Below are 20,725 nucleotides of genomic sequence, written 5' to 3'. Positions count from 1 at the left end.
TCACAGGTCTGATCTAAAATGTATGCTCCAGAAGGGATGGGAAAAACCCATCTGTTACCTTGGTGAGGGCTGCTTTCGGCAGACTCCACAACTAGCCAAGTTCTGCAAAGATCTGATTTTAATTCAGGTCGATTTGGACACTGGTGAATCTGAGCTAGCTGTACAAAAATTACTTTGAGACCTAGGCATGCAGTCAGCGCATTTTCCAACTGTGGTGTGGACATACCCTAGGGTCACGACAGTCCTGAAATGACGCATTTTCTTGCCTCAGGGTTTTGCCCTTAAACTGAAACTTTGTAAACAGATGAAATGGATTTCCAAGTCCATGCGCATGTGTGAACCAAGCCGAGCAGTCCTCAAGCGGGGAGTGGAGAGATCCAAACCTACCCGCAAGGAAAACAAAGATCATAAAAAACAAAACAAAAAACAAAACAAAACAAAACAAAAAAACAGGAGAATAAAAAACAATGAAAACCCTTCCTTTGCTGTACAGTTTAAGAGGCCATTTTCCTTAAGCAAGGAGAAGAAAACAACCCTTATTTACATCCCCAGCTGCTATGTAAACTCTAAGACCATATCCAACTGTAAATATGGATTATCTACACACTCTAGTTTTCTCTCTGTTGTTTATATGCTGCTTGAGAATCAACGATAAGAAACATGAGGGTAAAAAAAAGGGAAGGGCGCAGATCCACTGCAGAAGTAACCTCTGTGCACAGTCAAGAGACAGGAGTAAGGGAAGAAAAAGGCACAGACAACCCTTCTTCCTCTGGGTGCTGCCACTCAGTCCTCGAAGGGCTAGGGAAGGCAGAAACTATCAGCAGCTTCACCACAGCCGGGTGGGGCCAGACCACCAGGAAGATGGAAGCGGAGAGTCTGAGAACCACAGCTGCCTTTCCTGGGAGGAACATCTGCAGAGCCTGCATCGGGAGGAGGAGCGGGCACAGCAGTGAGTTCCCAGGGCTGCACTCACAGATAGTTGTCCCACTGGGTGGCTTCCCAGCAGCACATCCCTCCCCCAGCAGGGATGAAGCAAGATCATGATACGTTCAAGCAGTCCAAGTGACAGCATGGATTTTTGCTTCAGCATCCTGTTTCTTGCAATACTTTTCGATGGCCATCAGAAAGGGAATAGCTTTTCCTCACTGGTAACATCCTGTTTCCTTCTCACATACGGTCCGTTTTACCACTGGCATCTCAGAGACAATGCAGAAATTAAGCAGAAGACAGCAATTACCTTGGAGTGTTTGCCACCACCTCATGACCCTACATTTTTCTGTAGGAGGTCACTATCATTCTATGAATGGGGGAAAAAAAGCAAAAAAAAAAAAAAAAAAAGCAGATAAGAGGCTGGCTGAAGGTTGTATGTAAGCTTGGTACAGGCTTAGAAGCAACACTTATGGTGCACAAACTTATGAGCTGTTTTAGGCACTCTGAAATCACCGGGTATCTTTGCTTTTTGAAATCAGTGTAAATATAGAAATGGGAAGGGCTGTCAGGTTATATTATCATGTATAGATTGTATTTGTACCAGCAAGTAAAACAAGCCATGGACCATTCTTGGGCTCCAAAAACAGAGGGTGAGGCGCAGGTCACATCTACACACACCAAAATTTTATTCCACTCTCAGCAAAAGGTGAGCACAGTCCCTGGCACAAACTATTCCCAAAACATGCTTTGACACTTTCTGGGAGAAAGTTAGTCAGGCCAAAAGCATGCCAAGGACCATGCTAACAATGAAGCACTATTAAAAATAAGTCCCGTGCCTTCACCTTGTTTTATTGATCCATGTTATTGCACCCTCAGAAGATAGAGTGATAAAAATCCTTGAATCTCCATACTCTTCTAACTTGGTTTCTAGATCAGCCTGCTATCTTCTCATATGAGCTAGAAATTCTTAGTGAAGACCCTCTTCTATTTGAGTCTCGTACCTAGTATTAACATAGTAGGTAAGCTAGGGGTTACCAGAAGAAAGAAGCCAAGTTCAAGGACAAAGCATGAGATTTAAACAAAATTATACCCAAAATTATCACATTGAAAACTCCTGTTCATTTTTTTGCTCAACTACAGTACCCTTTCCAGTCAGGTTGTATGTTCACAGATGACAAAACCTGACGTATACCCTCAAGGAACCTCTTTCATGCCACTGCCAAACAGCTTCACATACACTTCATGTCATGGTCTAGAACTGAGACAATCACCAGTTTAAGTGTGGCAAAAGGCTTGAAACAGTCAGCTGGTGTTAACATTCTTCTGCTGGGGAAGGATACAAGTCAGAAGGGCCAAAGTAATGCTTTGGGTTGAGTCAGTAACATGTGATATTCCTTTGTATTTGGTCTCCCAGCATTGCCAGCCCTCACAGAAAAGAGATCACAATATGGGTGAAGTTTCTGCGTCTTGTATAAGCCTGACTCCTGAGAGCTGTACATTGCCATATGCCTGTAAAGAAAATTCATCATTATTCCTGAAAATCCCAATAAACCAACATTAGAAAGACAGACACTCAATAAAGGAAGAAGCATTGCATAACAGCTCAGAAAGGAGTTCTCTCATACAAGAGCAGGAAGGAATACGTGCTCAAGCTCCTGGGAGGCGTTCTCAGGATCCCAATCTGGGCAATGTGCACTTCCTTCAATTCTACAATTTTTTTCCATATTATTCTATCAAGAAGCATATCTATGTTACTTAGTATATACACTCATACACCAAATGTTTCTTCAGTATAAAATAAATACAAAAATACAAAATCATATGTATTATAAAACTTGACAGAACATTTGAGTATTGTGGAGTTGCTTTTAGTGCTGCTTATGCCAGGGAGGTAACACTGTAACATAGTACAGTACTAGCATGAGTTTTCCTACTGTACATGGGCCCCATCATCAGAGAAGTGTGAGAAAACACAGTTTATAATTTCATCTGATAAATGAAGTCCTAGAGCAAAGGATTCCTTCGCTGACTGATCTCTTGCCACAGGTTTAAGCTCATGTCCTGCTGTGTGCCAGCTTGGCAGATTTCTCATAATGAACCTGCAATACCATATGCATGTAGCTCACAGTCATACCACAAAATGTCATTTCTGTGGAATGTGCAAGAATATGGACTGCTGCTAGGTATCTCCTCTTCAAACACAAATACTTGAATGTAGTCTTCTGCATCGAGCTCACCGTCCTATACAGCTGTGTAACAGTCCTAGTCTAGCTTCACTGAGGGCTGCTTCCAGCTCTCTCATCCCACCCTACAAATTTCCCGCAGTCCACCTTGCATTGGATTTGATCTGACTGGAAATGGATCCTGAAAAAATATAGAAATCCAGATAAACACACATCTCCCTCATGTTGTTGAATTATTTATTTATTTATTCATTCATTTTCCTGCAATTACATCTGAATAACAATGTCATAAAATTGCATTTTGCTCGCTCCCATTGAGGTTATTACCAAACAAAACAATGTGTAGTGTCTTCATATTGATACTGATGGTCCCAAGCGACACATGATTTCACACCACAGAACATTCAAGCATAGTTAATAGCTTTCTTACATCTTCATCTCCTCTCTGCTTTCTAAACAACTGACTGAGAAACAAAAGCACAGAAGAATTTATAATTACATAGCAAGGCAGTAGCAGAAATGGCCTCAGTGTCTTCCCTGTGCAATGTCAGTATAGAATCTGTGAAGTCAGAGCATGCAGTGCTTCTGTAGGTGGGAAGTCCCTAACACCACACCTCACTCAGCCACAGTAACAAGCTAGAGAGCTGCAAATGGGGACGGAGACCTTAAATACAAGGGAATGGTGAAATTGGCCCTCACTCACTGCTTACTGGTTGGACTTGATGATCTTGAAGGTCTTTTCCAACCTGAGCGATTCTATACCGAGTGGGTAGTTAAAGATAATCAGCTTTGTAACTATATTAGTGTGAAATAAAGTGGTATGCACAACTGATTAACTTACACGTAAATTCAGGACAATGCACAACCACCTCATTCACATACTATAATACCAGGATCACAACTACTTTGCAAAGTTTGCATGTTTTCCAAGCATATATTTAGAGATGAAATCTTGAACACATCAGAGCTCAAATGGGGAAAGCTCAAGACGCAATAGCGGCTGAAACTGTGACATAGTAAAGGCTCATTTCCTCGTCAGGAAAAACATTACTGTGCCTAAATCCCGATTTCCCATTTTCTAAAGAGTGTCATTTTACCATCTGCTCTGAAATGAAACGGATCCGTTCCAGCAAAAAGCCACAGGGTGGCAGTGCTGCTGCGCGTTGGTGTTAGCACAGCCCGCTAACGGGAGGACAAAGCCTGGGTTAACGATCTGCGCAGCAGCTTCAATACTTTCTGTGAGAATCGAAGTAATTACTTCCGTCAGGTGAACTTTAATGAACTTAGAATTTCAATTTTTAAATTTAACGTAGCAGAGGGAAAACATTCCTACTCTAAAGGCTTGCATACCGTTACCTCTATCCTCATGAAAGCCATTCTACATTCACCACACACTGTAAAAGATCCTCAGAAAATTATGAATCCAGAGTCAATCCAATTGTCAATGCAGTGCACCATACACCCATAAATACATAAACAAACTTACACATTTCTCACATAAAGACTGATGTGTCTTTATGAAGTCAACAGACCACTTTTGTTCATTCTTCAGTTCTGGCACTGTGCCCACAATTGGTCCTTCTGTACCCGCACCCAATTATTCTCAAGTTTCCAAACATTACACGATAGACAGTGATAGAACAAGGGGTTTCAAACTAAAAGAGAATTTAGATTAGATGATGGGAACATTTTTCTCTGAAATTGTGAGGCATTGGCACAGGCTGCCTAAAGTTGTTGTGGCCACCCCATCCCTGGAGGCTCTCAACGCCAGGTTGGATGGAGCGCTGGGCAGCCTGAACTGATGGGGAGCAGCCCTGCCCACAGCACGGGGCTGGAACTGGGTGGTCTTTGAGATCCCTTCCAACCCAAGCCCTTCCATGATTCTGTGAAGCACAACACAAAGCAGAAACAATACATTAAGTACAGACAAACAACAGCTTGGCACAGACAGCACAGATGGGCCATGCCACATCCTAAGAGCTGCACAGGACAGAGTCAGTGCCACCCTAGCTGCCACCGTAGCACCCCTGGGTATCTCCTCAGAGCAGGCCCCATGCACTCTCTACTCAGCAATGACACAGGCTGCCTACGGGAAGAGATTAAGTAGCAGCCTCACTTTAGCCATTTAGACACAAAAACACAGCGCTGAAAGGCGGCAGCCTTCCAGAGGTCTCAAGTAAGGTCTTTCAGGGTTCTCAGTCCCCTCAAATAAGAAACGAGGCTCTCAGCTCGGGCCCAACGGTCAGCTCCGTACGGGCTGACACTACAGCTCCGTAGGCACACCAAACAACAACGCCTGCACACAGAGCCCTCCAAGGGCGAGCCCGAGCCCCGCCACACCTCCTCACCACACCGGAAGTGCGCTCTAGGTGCAGCCCCCTTCCTCCCCTCCCGCCGCGACGACTTCCGGTGGCCGCTCTATCCGGCGCCGCGTCTATGCCCGCGGCGCTGGGGGATGTTTATTGTCGCGGTGCCTCGGCCCGTCATCCGGAACGCCGTCGGGCGCGAGCAGCGGGGCACTTAGCAACCTCGCCAGCCGCCTCCCGCCCGCTCGGTAACGGCTGCCGAGGGCCGCCTTTTTCCCCGCCGCCTGCGGGCCGCTGTTTAGCGGGCCCGGCCCCGCCGCCGGCCTCTGCCCGAGGGACGCGGCCCCACCGGGCGGCCGCTGGGAGCCCGCGCCCCTTCCTGCTGCGGGGGTAGGCAGCGCGGTCTTCGGCCTCCCCTCCGCCGCACCTTTCACTGGCGGGAGGCGGTGGGGTGCGGGAAGCGGGAGGGAGGGACCGCAGCTCCGCTGGCGGAGCGGCCCCCGAAGGGGCGAGGTGTGGAGGGGTGCCCGGGGAGTGCGGCGCAGGGTGGGCGTGAGGCCTTGTGAACGTGCTTTGTCTGTGCTGTGCTTGGCTGGGAACTTCGGGGCATGGGTTGGAGAGGGAGATTGCTGCCCTAAGTGTTGTGGCACGGGGCGGGCTCGTGCCGGGCTCAGCAGCACGGCTAGCAGTTACCCAAGCTGAATCGGGCAGAAAGGGAACGTGTGACTTCAGATTCAGGTTTTGTGTTTTTCTCGCTGTTTTGTCAACGTGGAACAGCCACTGAGCGTGTTGGGTCAGGGTTTTATCGCGCTTAGAACCATTTTTTATCTATAATTGAGATGGAATTGATAGTTCTCAATACCCTGCATTAGGATGTGGCTTGATGCTTGAAGGGAGAGGTGGCACAGAGCTGGGTGCAAAGCAATTCTCACTTTGGCTATCAGGAGATCTTTTTGATGGGAAGAACGTGAGGAGAATGCTCTCTTACAAGTTACTTTCTGAAAAAAAGGCTTTCTCATTTAACTCTGTATGCAGCTTGGCTTTATTTTTGCAGCTGAATTTGTGTTGGAAGATACCAGGTCTGTGGGCACGCAGTAATCTAACCCACGAGAACACAATAGCAGAATGGGAAATCTGTGTACTACTTGTACCTGGTGTTGTGTGTTTAATAGTTTTTGATATTGTCCTTTTCAGACAAGTGTCCACTTCAGCTGTTTTTACACATATTTGGAAATTTCTTCCAGGCTGTATGTGCTTTACTTCTGTAGGAAACAGTCACATGAGTGTAAATCTCAGAAGTTGGGATTGTCACCTTAAGTCTAACTCTTTCCTTTCGGAACAATTTAACTTGCCGCTGGAGGCTATAAAAAATGAAAGCACACATCTCTGGCCCAGTGTCTGACACTCAGAAAGCTGATTGAGTCAGAGGGTTCCTAGACAGACAGTAGTGGTGTTACCCTCATTTCTTGGGAGTCATCCACCTATCACTGTGACAATATTGTATTCCAGGATTTATGCAGACCTCAGGTCTGTCAGCTTAAGTTTGTAGGATCCTGTTTCCCTATGGCCTGAACGCAAACCTTAAAGGAATAAGATTAAAAATGCCTTCAGCAAGAGGATGGAATTAATTATCTCCTGGTTCCCACTTGGATTTATGTTTTGCTTTCTGCGTTCTCACCTGGATTTTTCTGGTAACTTAATAAAAAATGCTTTTCAAGCTATTTGCCAATAGCAACAGTAGTACGTTCCACTGGGAACACTGTCTACTGTGCTCTTGGAACAGGTTTTGGAGTCAGTTGGCAAAGTGCTTGGCAGCAAGGTTAAAAATAACCAGTACAAGTCACTTGTTCTTCTGCTGGTGGTGACAAAGATGTTCATAAAGCTTTTCTGACGTTAGCATCGTTGTTGTTAGGTACACATCTTCTACCTTCATAACTCTTGAGTTTTCTCAGCTTGCAGGTAGCCAAAAGCTTAAAATAATACTTTGTTTATATGCCCTTTCCCAAGTGCCTTTCCTTTCTCTTTGATGCTGACGGTGGTGTTGCTTTGGAATTTTTTTTTTGGAAGTCAGAGCAGGCTGGCTTTTTTTAGATTGCAGGAGTTCTGTGCAGGGTGTGTGTCTTTGTGTGTGTTTATATAGTTTCAAAAATAGTACGGCCTTGGTCCTAATTGAGGATGTATGGGTAATGCTTTGTTCAAGAATTGCAGCACTCAGTCCTTTTTCGCTCCTTCCTTCAAAATGCTTCTTAATCTAAAGTGGGAAGTTTCTGTAGTATCAGGGTAAAATACACTGCTTCTTAGAGCCAAATATTCTTGAGATTAGTTCTTTTGTTGTTCTTATTTTCATGTTCTTTACTATGCTTTATCTATTTGCCGCTTTTTTCCTCTTTTTTTTCCCTTAATGACAACTTTCCATTGTTATCCCTGACATCTGTGTTTAAAAGAGAGAACTAGCTTTTAATATTTCTGTTATAAAATAGAATAATACAAATTTTTTTGAAGATGCACTTATGTATCTCTTTTCTCTCTTGGCATGAGTTCTGTTACATTCATACAAGAGAATTTGAATTCAGAGTTAACTCATGTCTTGCTCTGGAAAAAGCTGAATGAAATGGACAATATAAAAGTAAAGCTGTGTATGTAGAAAAATAAATGATTTTATCTTCTGTTTTAACCTGTTACTAAATTAGTGGTGGCTGGCATAACATACTTATTGAACTGGGATTTAAGCTGCCAAAATTTTAAGGTTCCGGTGAGAGAACTTTTGGGTAAACTCGACCAAAAAAACCTAATTTGAACTCCGTGAGATCCACTTGGAATTTGTGAACCCTGAGCAGAAAAAAACAAAACAAACAGGTATTTAGTTTCTACTCAGTCCCTCTGCTCTGCAAGTGTAAGTGCATAAATACAGGATAGTAACAGGCATGTATGTAATGCTGTTTCTTAATATGAAAATGCCTTTGTAAAAGCATGACAACATTATATTTCCCAGTTTGCATATAAGAAACAGAAATGTAGAAATGCAGAGTTGGGAAAATAACAGAATAGTTTAGAGATACCCATGAGGGATCATAGAATGTCTTGGCTTGGAAGGGACCTCAGAGATCATCTGCTTCCAACCCCCCTGCCATGTGCAGGGCTGGCACGGGATCAGGCTGCCTGGGGCCCCATCCAGCCTGGCCTTGAATGGGGTGCAGTGGAGTGCATCAGTAGCCAGAGATGAGAAGAGGAGCATCAGGACATTGGTTACGACTTGGTGTTGCAGCTGGTCATGCTACTGGAGAGAAACAGAAAAAAGAACAGCTTTTTCTTGTTTCTGGTTTTTTTTTTATCATTTTATTTTTATATTTTTTTTTTAAATGAAGCTTCTTACACTACTTTTTTAAAGATGATTTTGGATGTTTTTATGCGGTACATACATTAGTGGTTTTTTTTGATCATTAATTTCTGTTGGAAGTGGTTGTTGCGCATTTGGATTTCTTTCAGACTTCCTGAAATCTCTTCTGAACCTTTTTTTCTTTGTTATTGGTACAGCGCGAGACATCAAAATGAACACCTGAGGCAGAGCCTGTAGCAGGTTATGCTCACTGTTGGGCAGAAGCATCCAAGTACAGAAGCAGCTTGTTTTATCTCATAATTCTAAACAGTGCCTTGGAAGAGGTTGGTGCTGTATTTTTGTGCTAAATGAGAACAGACGTGGTGGATCTTGGATTTTTCATACGCAGATTTTCAAGGAAGTTGAGTGGTATTTAGCAGTAGCAAATACAGTCATCTTAATGAAATTTCTCTCATTTGTACTGTGAATGTTTAAAATGTTCAGCATCTGAGTGAAGTGTATCAGTGATTTAATTCTGTTAGATCAGATAAAGCTACACACAATGTTACACAAAAAGGCAGTTTTTTAATCCTTATGTTGTATTAATATAACTGCTTTTACGACAAATTCTGTCACTTTTTACCTAAATGTTGCAAACCACAATCTAGAATATTAGCTCAAATTAGATTTCAAAGTTAAGAATGTTCTCTCTGTGTATGTGTTGTTTTGAGCTTTCAGAACATGGCTAATGAAAATGGGGGTATGGTACCCGAATATCTTAAGATTTTTCTCCCTTTAAAACTCATTCAAGTAAATTGTATACCTAACCAAAATATATCATATTTTCTGAAAACCTCCTTACAGACAGTTCCACAACATTTTAACACTGAGATTTTTTTCTATAAATTTCCCTTTAATCAATCTTTTCCTTTTAAGATGTAATTTTTGTGTCTCTCAATTGCTTTTTCTTCTGTCCTTAAACCTTTTCTCCCAGGTTCTATTTAAGACAATCTGACTGTTTTATGGGGATATTCTCATAAAGCATTAAGGTTTCCTTAGCAGTTAGGAACGTTTTGAGGATCTTCTCCATGATGGCATTATTCTTTCAGAATTTGGAGATTGAGTATGTCAGTAAAAATGTGGTGAAATCTGGTAGGTGCTGCCTATTGAAGGTATCTTCCTTTGCCCAGCATTAGTTTCTGGGTTCCAATAAGTGACCTTGGGAAGAGCTGGGAAGTGAAGCCAGGGTGGAAAACAAATGCCTTCCTCAGGATGCCATGGCTTCCAGCTCATTACTTGATGCTGGCCCTGCCTATGTGCTGTTCAGAATATGCACATGTGCTATCTTTGGATCTGGTACCATAAATGCTAACCCAATCTGCAGTAATCCATCAAAACCAGATGGAACAAGTCATTTGTAACTTCATAGGATTCATATAATTTTGGATTAAAAAAAAATCTGGGAATACTAATTAGTTACTGTTTGTTCTCTGCCTTCTCTCCCCCACGCATTGCCTTTGGCTTTCTACCTCTTTTGCCATATCTTTGTCAATTTCTGTGTTATCACCTGCCTTTCCTTTTCTTATATTGGGCAAATCAACAATTATAAAATAATTATTTTAGATGGGAGCCACCTGCACAATAGAAAAGGTGACTGTCACAGCAGTTGGTTGAGTACATTATGCACATCTGCACTGTACGTTACTCTGTGTTGGCAGTGAGTTTTAGTTAAAGATGCATCTTGAGTGTATTCTTGATGAGAAGCTGGTATGATGGTTAGGAATTCATAGTCAGGTGGAAATAGTGATGTTAACGTTGTTAATTTTGTTTTGTAGATTCAGTACATAAACCAAAAAATTTATAAATGTGCACTGCGTTGTGTTATGTGTATGGATGCTTTTGATACATAGTCTTCTGCTTTTCCTGTGTCAATGACCAGGTAGAGCATCTTACATATCTGACAGTTTTTCTTTCATTTTGGTCTTTGCTTTCTGTTGGGGTGAAATATTACTAATGTTTTAGATTAGGAGCGGTCTGGATACTATTGCCTCTATCCCTCAGGCTTAAACTCATTCTCCTGGACGAGAACTAAGATTTTTACATTTGTATACAAAGAAAATATCCTAAATAAACTCAGGTATTTTTACATAAGTCCTATTCTCTCTATACCAGTGTTCTTGATCTTTTTTTCCCCCTACCTTTCCCCAAATACTTCATCTGGAATATTTCTGAAGCACCAGCCATCTTGGCTTTGGTTCACTTACAGAAGCAGTGCCATCAGTCACAGGATGGCAGTGAGCAGTATGCTTGCTCCCTGTCTCACAGTTGTCCTCTGGTCAAAGCATTTGGTAGGAGCATCCCCCCTGACATGCACTGGAAGACTGAGCAGTTCCTGCCTGTGTTAGGTTTGCTGTGTGTGCTCTGGTTTGTTCTGTGCCTTCCATAGCACATAACATTCATGATGTTCCTCAGAAACATTTGATTTTCCTGTGTGCATACAGTGTGCTCATTCCGTGTCATTCCTGTGGCAGGGTAGAAAGAGATGAGAGGCTCCTGTGGCTCAGCATGGACTGCTGCTGCCATCAGGACAGTTTTTATAGTTCACCCTACGCTCTTATATTTGGAGAGTTGGGCCAAGAGTGCTGGGTGAATAGTGGGTAAGCAGTGGTCACAGACTGTCTACAGGCTGCAGTTTGTGTAACCTCTGAGTTTCAGAGTTATTCAGCAGGCTCATCCATTTCAATACAAATGATAAGCTGTTCAAAGTTATCAATTTAAGCAGTGAGAGAAATGTGTTTTCCTGAGCTGTCTGATGACATCCCTCAGCTCGTTTCTCATGTGTCCTTTGAAAAAGGATGGAAAAAGTTTTAATAAGCTTTGCAGCATCCTAATATAGTTGCTGAGAGCTGTAACATATTTAACCAGTAGATTTAAAAATAAAATACATACATTTTATGTCTGTTAAGTCTGGCAACGTGGCTTCAAAAAGGCAGCCTCCTATCTTATAGTGTGCAGGATGCAGACGTCACCCCCCCCCCTCCGCACGCACAGTGAACTTAAATGAGTCAGGCTGTAGTCACTTCTGCTTCTTGCCTTATTTAAGGGATGAGTGTTTACAAGAACAGTGTTAATAGGCAATTTTCTACTGGTATGTTTAACTTTATTATTTTCATTCTCAGGATGTGATCTTCATGGTGAGCTGGTGTGAGAACTGAGTTGTAAATCACCCCAATGGATGCGGACAGTGATGTTGCATTGGACATTTTAATCACAAATGTAGTGTGTGTTTTTAGAACAAGATGTCATTTAAACTTGAGGAAGATTGCATTAGAGGGAGCAAATGTGATATACAAGCGTGACGTTGGGGTAAGAGATTTAACATAACACAGTTATCTGTTTTTACATATGTCCTTTAAGCTAAAATTTCTTGCATCTGATATCTGCATATGGTAGGTAGAGAAATTTTATTTCTGTAGTTAGGCAGAATGCCTAACAAGTTGTGTCAAATGCTAAGCCTATTAAGTATGAGATATCTGATGAGAACTCCTATGCCTCGGGGTCTAGTTTGTCTCCAACAAATGTGGTTTTTCCAGAACACATCCTGATAAGGAATTAACAGTGTGAGAGTTGTAGTAATAACAAAAATAAATAAATAAATAGTTACACAGTACTGTGGCTTTCAGTGTTGTTTGATTGTTTTTAGGGGAAAATAACTTTTAATCTGTTGTGTTAAAACTGACCAGCTAATCAGTGCATGTTTATTTTGCTCTTCTCAAGATCTTTGTAATTGCTGAAAGAGATGAAAGAAATAGTTCAAGACTTAACATTTCCTTTCCTTTCCTTTTTTTTTTTTTTAGTGTAATGGTTGATTTTTTTTTCCTAGTAGGAAGATGAACTAATTTCCAATGCTTCACTTTCATTTTCCTTTTTAGAAAGTATTAATGAAACTCAGAAAACCTAGGATTACAGCCACAATTTGGTCCTCAGGAAAAGTTATTTGCACAGGAGCCACAAGGTGAGTTCATGAAGATCCTTTCTGTGGATGAAATTGAGTATTTTAGAACATAGTGTTACAGATGAGGAAGTTAGCAAGAGGCAGTGTTTGCTGCTGCTAAGATTCCCTCGCATTGTATCACACTTAAATCCTTGCCAAAACCAAGGATTTGAGTGGAATTTTTCTATGCAAAGTGTCTGCCTTGAACCAAGTTGAAATCTTGAGAAACATCATTACAGCCTTCTGGACAAACAGCAGGAAAAACTACTTTTGGAAAAAAAATATCCTATAGATTTCACTTGAAAACTCTCTAAGAAATATGTTTTACTTTATTTTTTTTAAGCTAGGACTTGAAATCTGGAGAGGGATGACATTTTTTTTAAGGGATGTCTCTTTTATTACTACATGAAAACTCACCTGAATTTAATCAGATTTTACACAGTTGAGGGTCTGGAAAGAAACAAGAGCAAACTCAGTTCTGGTACAGGAACTTACTCAACTCTTAATGGCTAAGTTCTTTTAAGATGTGTCCACAGTGTGGATAACTGCTAGATTTGCATGCTTTTTGTATATAATCTCCATCTCAAAATGGCCAGTGTTTAGTGAATGCTAGCATCTAAATGGTTGAGCTGTTGCATTTTTTTCTTCTGGCCCCTGCATTCAGTGTACAGTGGGTTTTTCTCCCAGGCTTTATGTTGTGCTTTCCTACCAGTAGGAATGTTAAACGTTGTGTTCTTTTCTATACCTCCAAGGAAGTTAGCATGCCCGCTGTAAAGGAGAGTGGGATGAAAAATAACCACCAAGTCAGGATGGCCAACTTCAAGCTGTTTGTGGTCATGTTTGTCTCTTAAGAGCATTTATTATCATGTGTGATCAAAGTATGGCTTCCACTGCAGCTCCTACTGACTTGGGCTGAGTGCTGAGGTAGTCTTCAAATAGGGTATGAAGGAATCTATTTGAGTATCTAGACAGTGAAAATAAAATGTAATATGTACAGCTTGGGTGAAATAAAGGCTGTTCATGCTTACATAATGGTTTATTTTATAGTCTGAGTACCTGTTCAGTATGTGTGCATGTAAATATATACTTTATTAATGCTAGATTATTGTCTTCCTGCTTTACAGTGAAGAAGAAGCTAAATTTGGTGCCAGACGATTAGCTCGTTGTCTACAGAAACTAGGTTTTCAGGTAATTCTAATGCAAATGGAGTTGTATGACTTAAGCAATGCTGGTGGTCATTTTTTTTTTTTTTTCAGAAAGAAAAGATGAGGGAGCCTAGCAATTCAGCAACCAGCATGTTTTCACTCTGATGCCCCTTTTGTGACAGAATACATTTTCCAGATGCTAGTCGAAGAGAGTCTGTCTTACTTCATGCATTTGAGTTTCATTTGGCAGCTTAGAATTGTGCTTTTTCCCTGGCTAATGATCAGTATTTAAGTGAACAACCCACAATTGTTTCTTGAATCTTAAAAATGTATTTTTCTATTCATTTGGACGAAGTAATGAAATGTATAAACTGAACTGTCATTTGAACATGGGGAAGTGCTGTTGTGTTGTGAGGTTGCACAGCTGCAAGTAAGTCAAATAAAAAAAGTCAGGGCATGAAGCTGGTCTCTTTCTGGATTTGGGTTACAGTTACCAGTCAAAAGCACTGCTTGAACTGTGTCACAAGGGTTATGAATGACTCAGAGTACTAAAATGTGTTTTAAAACTTCCTGGTAGTCAGCTGTGCTGTTTATCCACAATTTGTGTTTACCAGCAGGCTATCCCACTAAGGCTGTATTCGACCCAAGCAGAAGTTAGGCACTTTAATTGCTAAAAATGTATGCGTTAGACCCAGGCTCTAAAAGTTGGAGCGGAACATTGGATAATTGGGAGATGAACAGTGCCTCCAGTGTAGATGCACAAAGTTTTATTATAAAGTGAGTGGCTTAAGTAGAATGTATCTTAAGGATTAAAGTAATAGTTGACCGTTTTGTAAGGTTTTGTTGCTTCCGCTCACTTCTTAAAAGTTTTGACTGGAGGAATGGTCACTTTGTTTCATTTGTTTCAGAAATTGAAGGAAATATTCTTCTTTGATCTTACTGACACTGAGCTCAGATCAGTGCACTTAACTTGTTGGCTACTTTAATGTAAAATAGCCATGGACAGAGAATAACCCAACATCAGTAGTCTGTGGTAGGCTTCAGAAGGCTAAGGACTGTAAAGAATAAAAAAAGTTTTTGCCTTCTTTCTTATTCCAAGCTTTAAAAAAATCATGTACAGCAGCCAAACATTAAGGACACTTTTTCATACATTACATTTCTTGTAACAACAAAACACTTTTTTTGCTTACTGTGATGTCTCATGAATTATTTAATTTAGTTTATTTTCAAATCTGATGTGTTTAGTATAGCTATGAGCTGTTACTGAATCTCATTCTTAAATTGTACTAAAACCACATAGTGCAACTGTGAAATATCTAGTCCAACAAGTACTGTACTATAGAGGGATAAAGTAAATGATTTGAATCCATTAAGTACTCCTTTAGATTGCTGTTAGAAATTCATTAATCACACCGATCGTCGAAATACTGTAACTAGTATTCTTATAATACTCTTGACATTTTATTGCAATGCGTACATCTCTGCTTCTTTATGAACTGAATTTTTAATGACTTTTTTTCCTCTCTTTTTAAAAAGGTAATTTTCACAGATTTTAAAGTTGTGAATGTTTTAGCAGTGTGCAACATGCCCTTTGAGATCAGATTGCCAGAATTTACGAAGAATAACAGACCTCATGCGAGGTACGGTAGGATTTTAAAGAGTGATGGTGATTGTATGCTTCTTAAGCTTTTCTTTTTGAGTTCTCGCCCTTTGTTTTGTTTTCTAGTTATGAACCAGAACTTCATCCTGCTGTGTGCTACAGAATAAAAACTCTCAGAGCTACCTTACAGATTTTTTCAACCGGCAGTATCACAGTTACAGGTATTTTGATGCCATAAATATTTAACTTGTTGGGAATACTTAACTTCAGGGATAGTTAGTTTAGGAAGATGACATTCAGTACAGTCAGAAGGTATGCTGAGTGAATTGAGTGGATTTTGTTTCCCAGTGCTTTCACCTAAATTGTTTTTGAGTCAAATTGCCAGAGGAGTTACGTAGAAAATGTTATTGTCAGGCTTAAAAATAACCTTGGACATGACCGTGGACATGGTCTGGGGGCTTTATTTGTATTTTATTATTTTCCTTTTCTTTTTAATCCTCATAATATTGTAGGCTACACCATACACAGCATTGACAGCCCATTCATAACAGTATGTTTCCAAACTTGAGATTTATATTCCAAGCCTTGGTTGTCCTGAGTCTTGGAAAGGCTGTGCTCTGCTTTCTTCTCTAATTTTCTATTTTCCACTCTTTACTGTGTTTACTTGTGAGGAGTCTACTACAGGCTTCCAGATGGGAAAAATCAGATTTTTAAGGAATACTCATTAAAGTAGCACAGAACCAAAAAATTCAGTATTCCACTTCAGCTGGGTTCTGTCTTGTGGTTGTTAGAGCACAGCTATCAGAAATTGCATAGAGGTTTTTATTTTTACATCTTGATTTCTTAACAAATACCCAGACGTTGTGGGAAATACTTAGCACAAGATTTCAGGAGAATTGTATTTTTAAGAAGACAAGCTCCATCAAACTTAGTAATCTGAAAACGTACATCTAAAATATATTTCAAGATTGCAGCATGTGATCTGAACAGAGCAACTGGTCTAGCTAGAATTAGAAATTTGAAATAAATTGGAAGCTTGAGTGTCCCTGAAATCCTACAAGACTCTCAGTGCATCACGTCATCTTCTTAATGTGATTTAGCCTTTCTGTAAGTTTGTGCCTACTCATATTCCTGCTTTCTGAAGGTGGTCTATTGTGCTTGTGTTTCTACAACAGCAGACAAATGGTAGAAAGGTGCAGCATCTGTCTAGAAGGTGAAGAATGTTCTAGGCTTTCATCTAGGCTTAAGTGAGCATTCAACTCAGTTTGCTTTGTTTGAAAGCGCAAGAATAATGCTAGTTTATTCCATTTTCTTTCTAATTGAGCATGTGAGTTAAAACATTATTTCCCAAATTACTATGTAAGACATGCCAGTAAGTAGGTTATTTCTGATTTTTGGGAGCCATGTGGAACAGTTCTCTGTTCCTGAGGTTCACTTAAAGTGCAGTAAAAAGAAATTGAGTCCATAAGCGTTGAATCATGTGATAAATAGCTGGTTTCATTTATCTGCATCAGCAAACTTCTATCCAGGATGAGTCTCTTTTGGCATGATCATTGCTTGCTCATTTAGGACCTCAATTATTCATTGTGGAAGGGAGTCCAGTACTGTTAAAAAGCATTGGTAGTTCATTTTTCCTTTTCTTTCCTCAAGTGTTGATAAATTGTATTAGATAACCATCAGCTGCTTCTTCCTGAGATGGTAATTGCTCCCTGGCTTGCAGGTATTGTCCAGAGATGAATGATTGAACCTGTTTGCAAAATCAAGACTGAAAAGTCTTCAAAAATAAACTTTTTGAAACACACTTAATTTAAATCCAGCATTATTTAGCAGAAATTTTTGTTTATGGCTATTTAAAAGAAGAGTTAAATGTGACCAGCTCTTACAAATCCAGGCAGTACAAATTCCTGGAAGAGCGGTATCAGTAAAATTATTTTCTTTATTTCTGACACTCAGCTGCTACAGTCTTCTCTGGGCTGACAGACTAAGAAATGTGAAAGTGGCAAGGAAATTAATAACAGTGTTTAGCTGTAGTCTGGTCACTGGCCTGAGTGGAACATCTTACAGATTCTGCTATAGAGTCTTTTTCTTGTAAGTGGAAGGGACGGGAGGAAGTCATTCTTAATCTCGGAGAAATTATACTTGTCTACAGAATAAAGCTGTGGGAGCTAGAATTATTATTTTAAAGAGAATTGCTGTTTTAATTTATGATGGTCTGATTTACTTATTTTTTCTCTTCCTATTGCTTTTTTCTTTTTTTTTTTCTTTTCCTCTTTTCTCTTCAATACATCTCAGGGCCAAACGTAAAAGCTGTCGCCAGTGCTGTGGAGCAGATTTACCCGTTCGTGTTTGAAAGCAGAAAATAAATTTTGTAATTCACCACTTGATGGTTAGGTTCCCTAACCGAGCACCTTTAAAGACTGCTGCACATTGGACTAAAAGCAAAAAGGAAAACTGGACCAACTATAGCAGAGGAATACAGACTTATTTTCTTGTTCATGGCCACAGTATAAACTCCAGTCCTTTTGGATTTTACTCTTAACAGTGCTGTATTGTAAAAACGGAAGTTTACAAGATATGAAATTGCTGCTTTTAAAAAGACATTCTATTTATTTTTGCAGTAATTTCTGTGTATTCATAAGCAAAGCTGTCACGATGTGCACTACCTTAAAAACATTTTTTTTTTTAGTTTGAGATCGTGTTTTATTTGTGAATAGTCTTTTACATTTTTGTATGCTGAATATTGGGCACCAAAGAAGCTGTAAAAGTTATCTTTTTCACCTGATGAATGTGCACAAATAAAAAGTTTGGAAAATATTTCTCTTCATACCTGTTCCGTTATATTCCTTTCCCTTTTTCTATTACATTAAAATTGTATAGTTGCAAATTAATTTGAAACCATGTAAGAATAGTCTTTTGCTGATAGCTTCTGTTTCTATTTGTAGTATGTGTAAAATTTTGTGTGTGGGTTAGATTGAAATCTATAGTAGTTACGTATGTTTATCTGAGGATGAAATTTGGTTTGTTCCCCATTTGCTTAACTACATGCCAGACTTCAAGTGTTTTCTTGCTGTTAAAAGAAGACATTTCTAAGTGGAGAAGTCCACAACAGGTGTTTTGCTTCAGATTATGAGGAAATCTTTCCAACTGAAGAAGCTACCATAGAAAAATCAACCACCTTGTCCTCCTACTGGATGCAAAAGGAAACAGAAGTTACTATGTGAGCTTCGGTGTTCAGGAACACGTTGTTACGCTTCAACTCAAGAGGACGGATGGTCTGGCTGATCCAGTCCCGGCCTATTGCTGAATGACAAACACATGTCTTTTCTACACCCATGTTACTGTATAATGTTTTCATGACAGGAGTTGCCAACAAGCAATGAAGCTTGATGCTGGCATGTATTATTATTGGTATGAATCTTGGACTTTGAAGCCAGTAGATGTTTCTCTCAATAGGTGCACATTTGAAGCAGAAGAGAGGTGAATGCCTAAAAGTAACTGCAAATGCTACTTTTAAAAAATTGAAATAAATATGTATAAATGTATGTATGTCTTTTTTCCCTGAATGAAGACAAGTTTAATGCTACAGCTGTGTGCTGCAGGTAATACGCAGTCACGTGGGTCCTGAAAACTGAACAGTGAACTCACTGTACTAAAGTCACCTCTTGTGGAAGGAAAGTGGCAGAATATCCTGAAAAAGTAAATGCCTAGTATAATGTTTGTTATCTGTCTGTTGGGGGTGGGGGGAATATAGAAGTTGGGTATCTGCAGTGTTCCTTGCAGAAAGTAACAGAAGGAATTGTGTATGAAGTGCTCAATCAAACCCTTCAGAACAAGAGTGATGGACTCAGAAAAGCCTTTTTTAGATCAGTGAAGGTAAGAGAGTAAGGGATTTATAACTATGAAGTAATGGATCTATAACTATGAAGTAATAGGTAGAGTTCCACTGTCACAGAACTTTTTAAAGTACGTGTAAAGGAAAGCTTGTTATGTATGTGCAGTTACCACAGAAGATAGTGTGGACCACATACTCCTGACAGTATTTTGGTGAAATATCATAGCAGTGGCCAAATGTCTATTAGAGAATACTCCACTTGTATTATTATGTAGGAAAAAAAAGCATTTGAACAATTAACAACATTGTATGAGGTGTTCAGTAACAAAATGTAGTGCTATACTGATGTATGAGAATTTGACCATTGTAACTACAGTGAGTGAGGCTTGGCTCATTTTCTTTCTGATCAAATCCATTGACACTTCAATGATACCAGGGAAATTCAGGAGCTTTTTTGAAGCATTTATCTAGGGATGAAAGAACTTTTTTCTAATTAACACCATCATGGGGTATGAAATCCACCTCTTATAGGAAGAAAAAAAAACAGGTTAACAGCCTGCAATGTATTGCTGTCCAGCTGGCCTGGTTAGTTCAGTGTGGTGTGAATAATGTCAGGGTGGTGGGTTTGAGCTCTTCATGGGCTATGTGTGGATTATCTGTAGCTCAGACACAGCAATGTTGGCTACAGGGACAGACTGGGGGAGGAGTGGCTGGAGAGCAGCTCGGGGAAGGGACCTGAGGGTGCTGGTGACAGCAGGCTGAATGCAAGCCAAGAGGACAATCTACGTTTTGGGGTACATTAAACAGTATTGCCGCACAATTAATAGAGATCATTCTCTTGCAATGTTTAGCATGGGCACAGCCCCATCCTGAATATTGCATTCAGCTCTAGACTCTGCAGTACAGAAATGATGGTAAGATCCTTGAAATCATTCAGTGGAGAGCGGGAAAGCAGGTGACAGATCTGGAAGGCACATCCTATAAGGACACGCAGGTGGCACTTGAGTTGTCCAGTCTGGAGAAGAGGAGGCTCAGTGGCAACCTCATTGCTCTCTGCAGCTGCCTGAGGAGGGTAAACAGGCAGGGAGGTGGTTGATGCCCCATGCCTGTTAATGTTCAACATGCATTTGGATAATGCCCTTGGTATCATGCTTTAGCTTTTGGTTAGCCCTGAGGTGGTTGAACAGTTGGAGTTTGATTTTTGCAGGTCCCTTCCAACTGAAGGACCTATTCTAAAATAGGAACAACTTCTTTCAGAGTGTTTCTTAGACTCATGCTAGATTTAGTTTTGTTAGAGACAATCAGTAAGTGAGACAAAAAGCACCTTACCAAACTTGCAGACAAAGCAGCACTGAGAAAGGGAATAATAATAAATAAAAGATTTCTAGAAGTGTATACTCCTAACTCCAAAGGAGACTC

General features: G+C 40.3%; 1 protein-coding gene across 2 annotated transcripts; it reads left to right on the top strand.

The window, feature by feature from the left end:
* The first annotated feature begins 5,558 nt into the window (after positions 1–5,558).
* On the top strand, positions 5,559–19,082 carry TBPL1 (TATA-box binding protein like 1). 2 transcript variants are annotated; one of them, XM_065733635.1, is made up of 7 exons: positions 5,559–5,809; positions 11,915–12,101; positions 12,668–12,750; positions 13,854–13,917; positions 15,411–15,514; positions 15,601–15,695; positions 17,767–19,082. In XM_065733635.1, exons 2-7 carry the CDS (start codon positions 11,967–11,969, stop codon positions 17,835–17,837), a joined length of 552 nt encoding a protein of 183 aa, XP_065589707.1. In that variant the 5' UTR covers positions 5,559–5,809; positions 11,915–11,966; the 3' UTR covers positions 17,838–19,082. The 2 variants fall into 2 exon arrangements, with proteins under 2 accessions (XP_065589707.1, XP_065589715.1); XM_065733643.1 differs by lacking the exon at positions 5,559–5,809 and having other exon boundaries at positions 11,255–12,101.
* Positions 19,083–20,725: the final 1,643 nt, after the last annotated feature.

This window comes from Cyrtonyx montezumae, unplaced genomic scaffold (assembly GCF_038088225.1).
Source record: "Cyrtonyx montezumae isolate F1298 unplaced genomic scaffold, pur_monq_1.0 scaffold_0, whole genome shotgun sequence".
In the NCBI taxonomy this organism is placed as follows: domain Eukaryota; kingdom Metazoa; phylum Chordata; class Aves; order Galliformes; family Odontophoridae; genus Cyrtonyx; species Cyrtonyx montezumae.
This window is presented reverse-complemented; position numbering and strand designations above follow the sequence as displayed.

Excerpts from the sequence above, each read along its gene's own strand:
- TBPL1 (XM_065733635.1), top strand. The coding sequence starts at position 11,967 with ATGGATGCGGACAGTGATGTTGCATTGGACATTTTAATCACAAATGTA. Across the intron at positions 12,751-13,853 it reads ATTTGCACAGGAGCCACAAG|TGAAGAAGAAGCTAAATTTG; the intron begins GTGAGTTCATGA and ends CCTGCTTTACAG. Across the intron at positions 15,515-15,600 it reads AATAACAGACCTCATGCGAG|TTATGAACCAGAACTTCATC; the intron begins GTACGGTAGGAT and ends TTTGTTTTCTAG.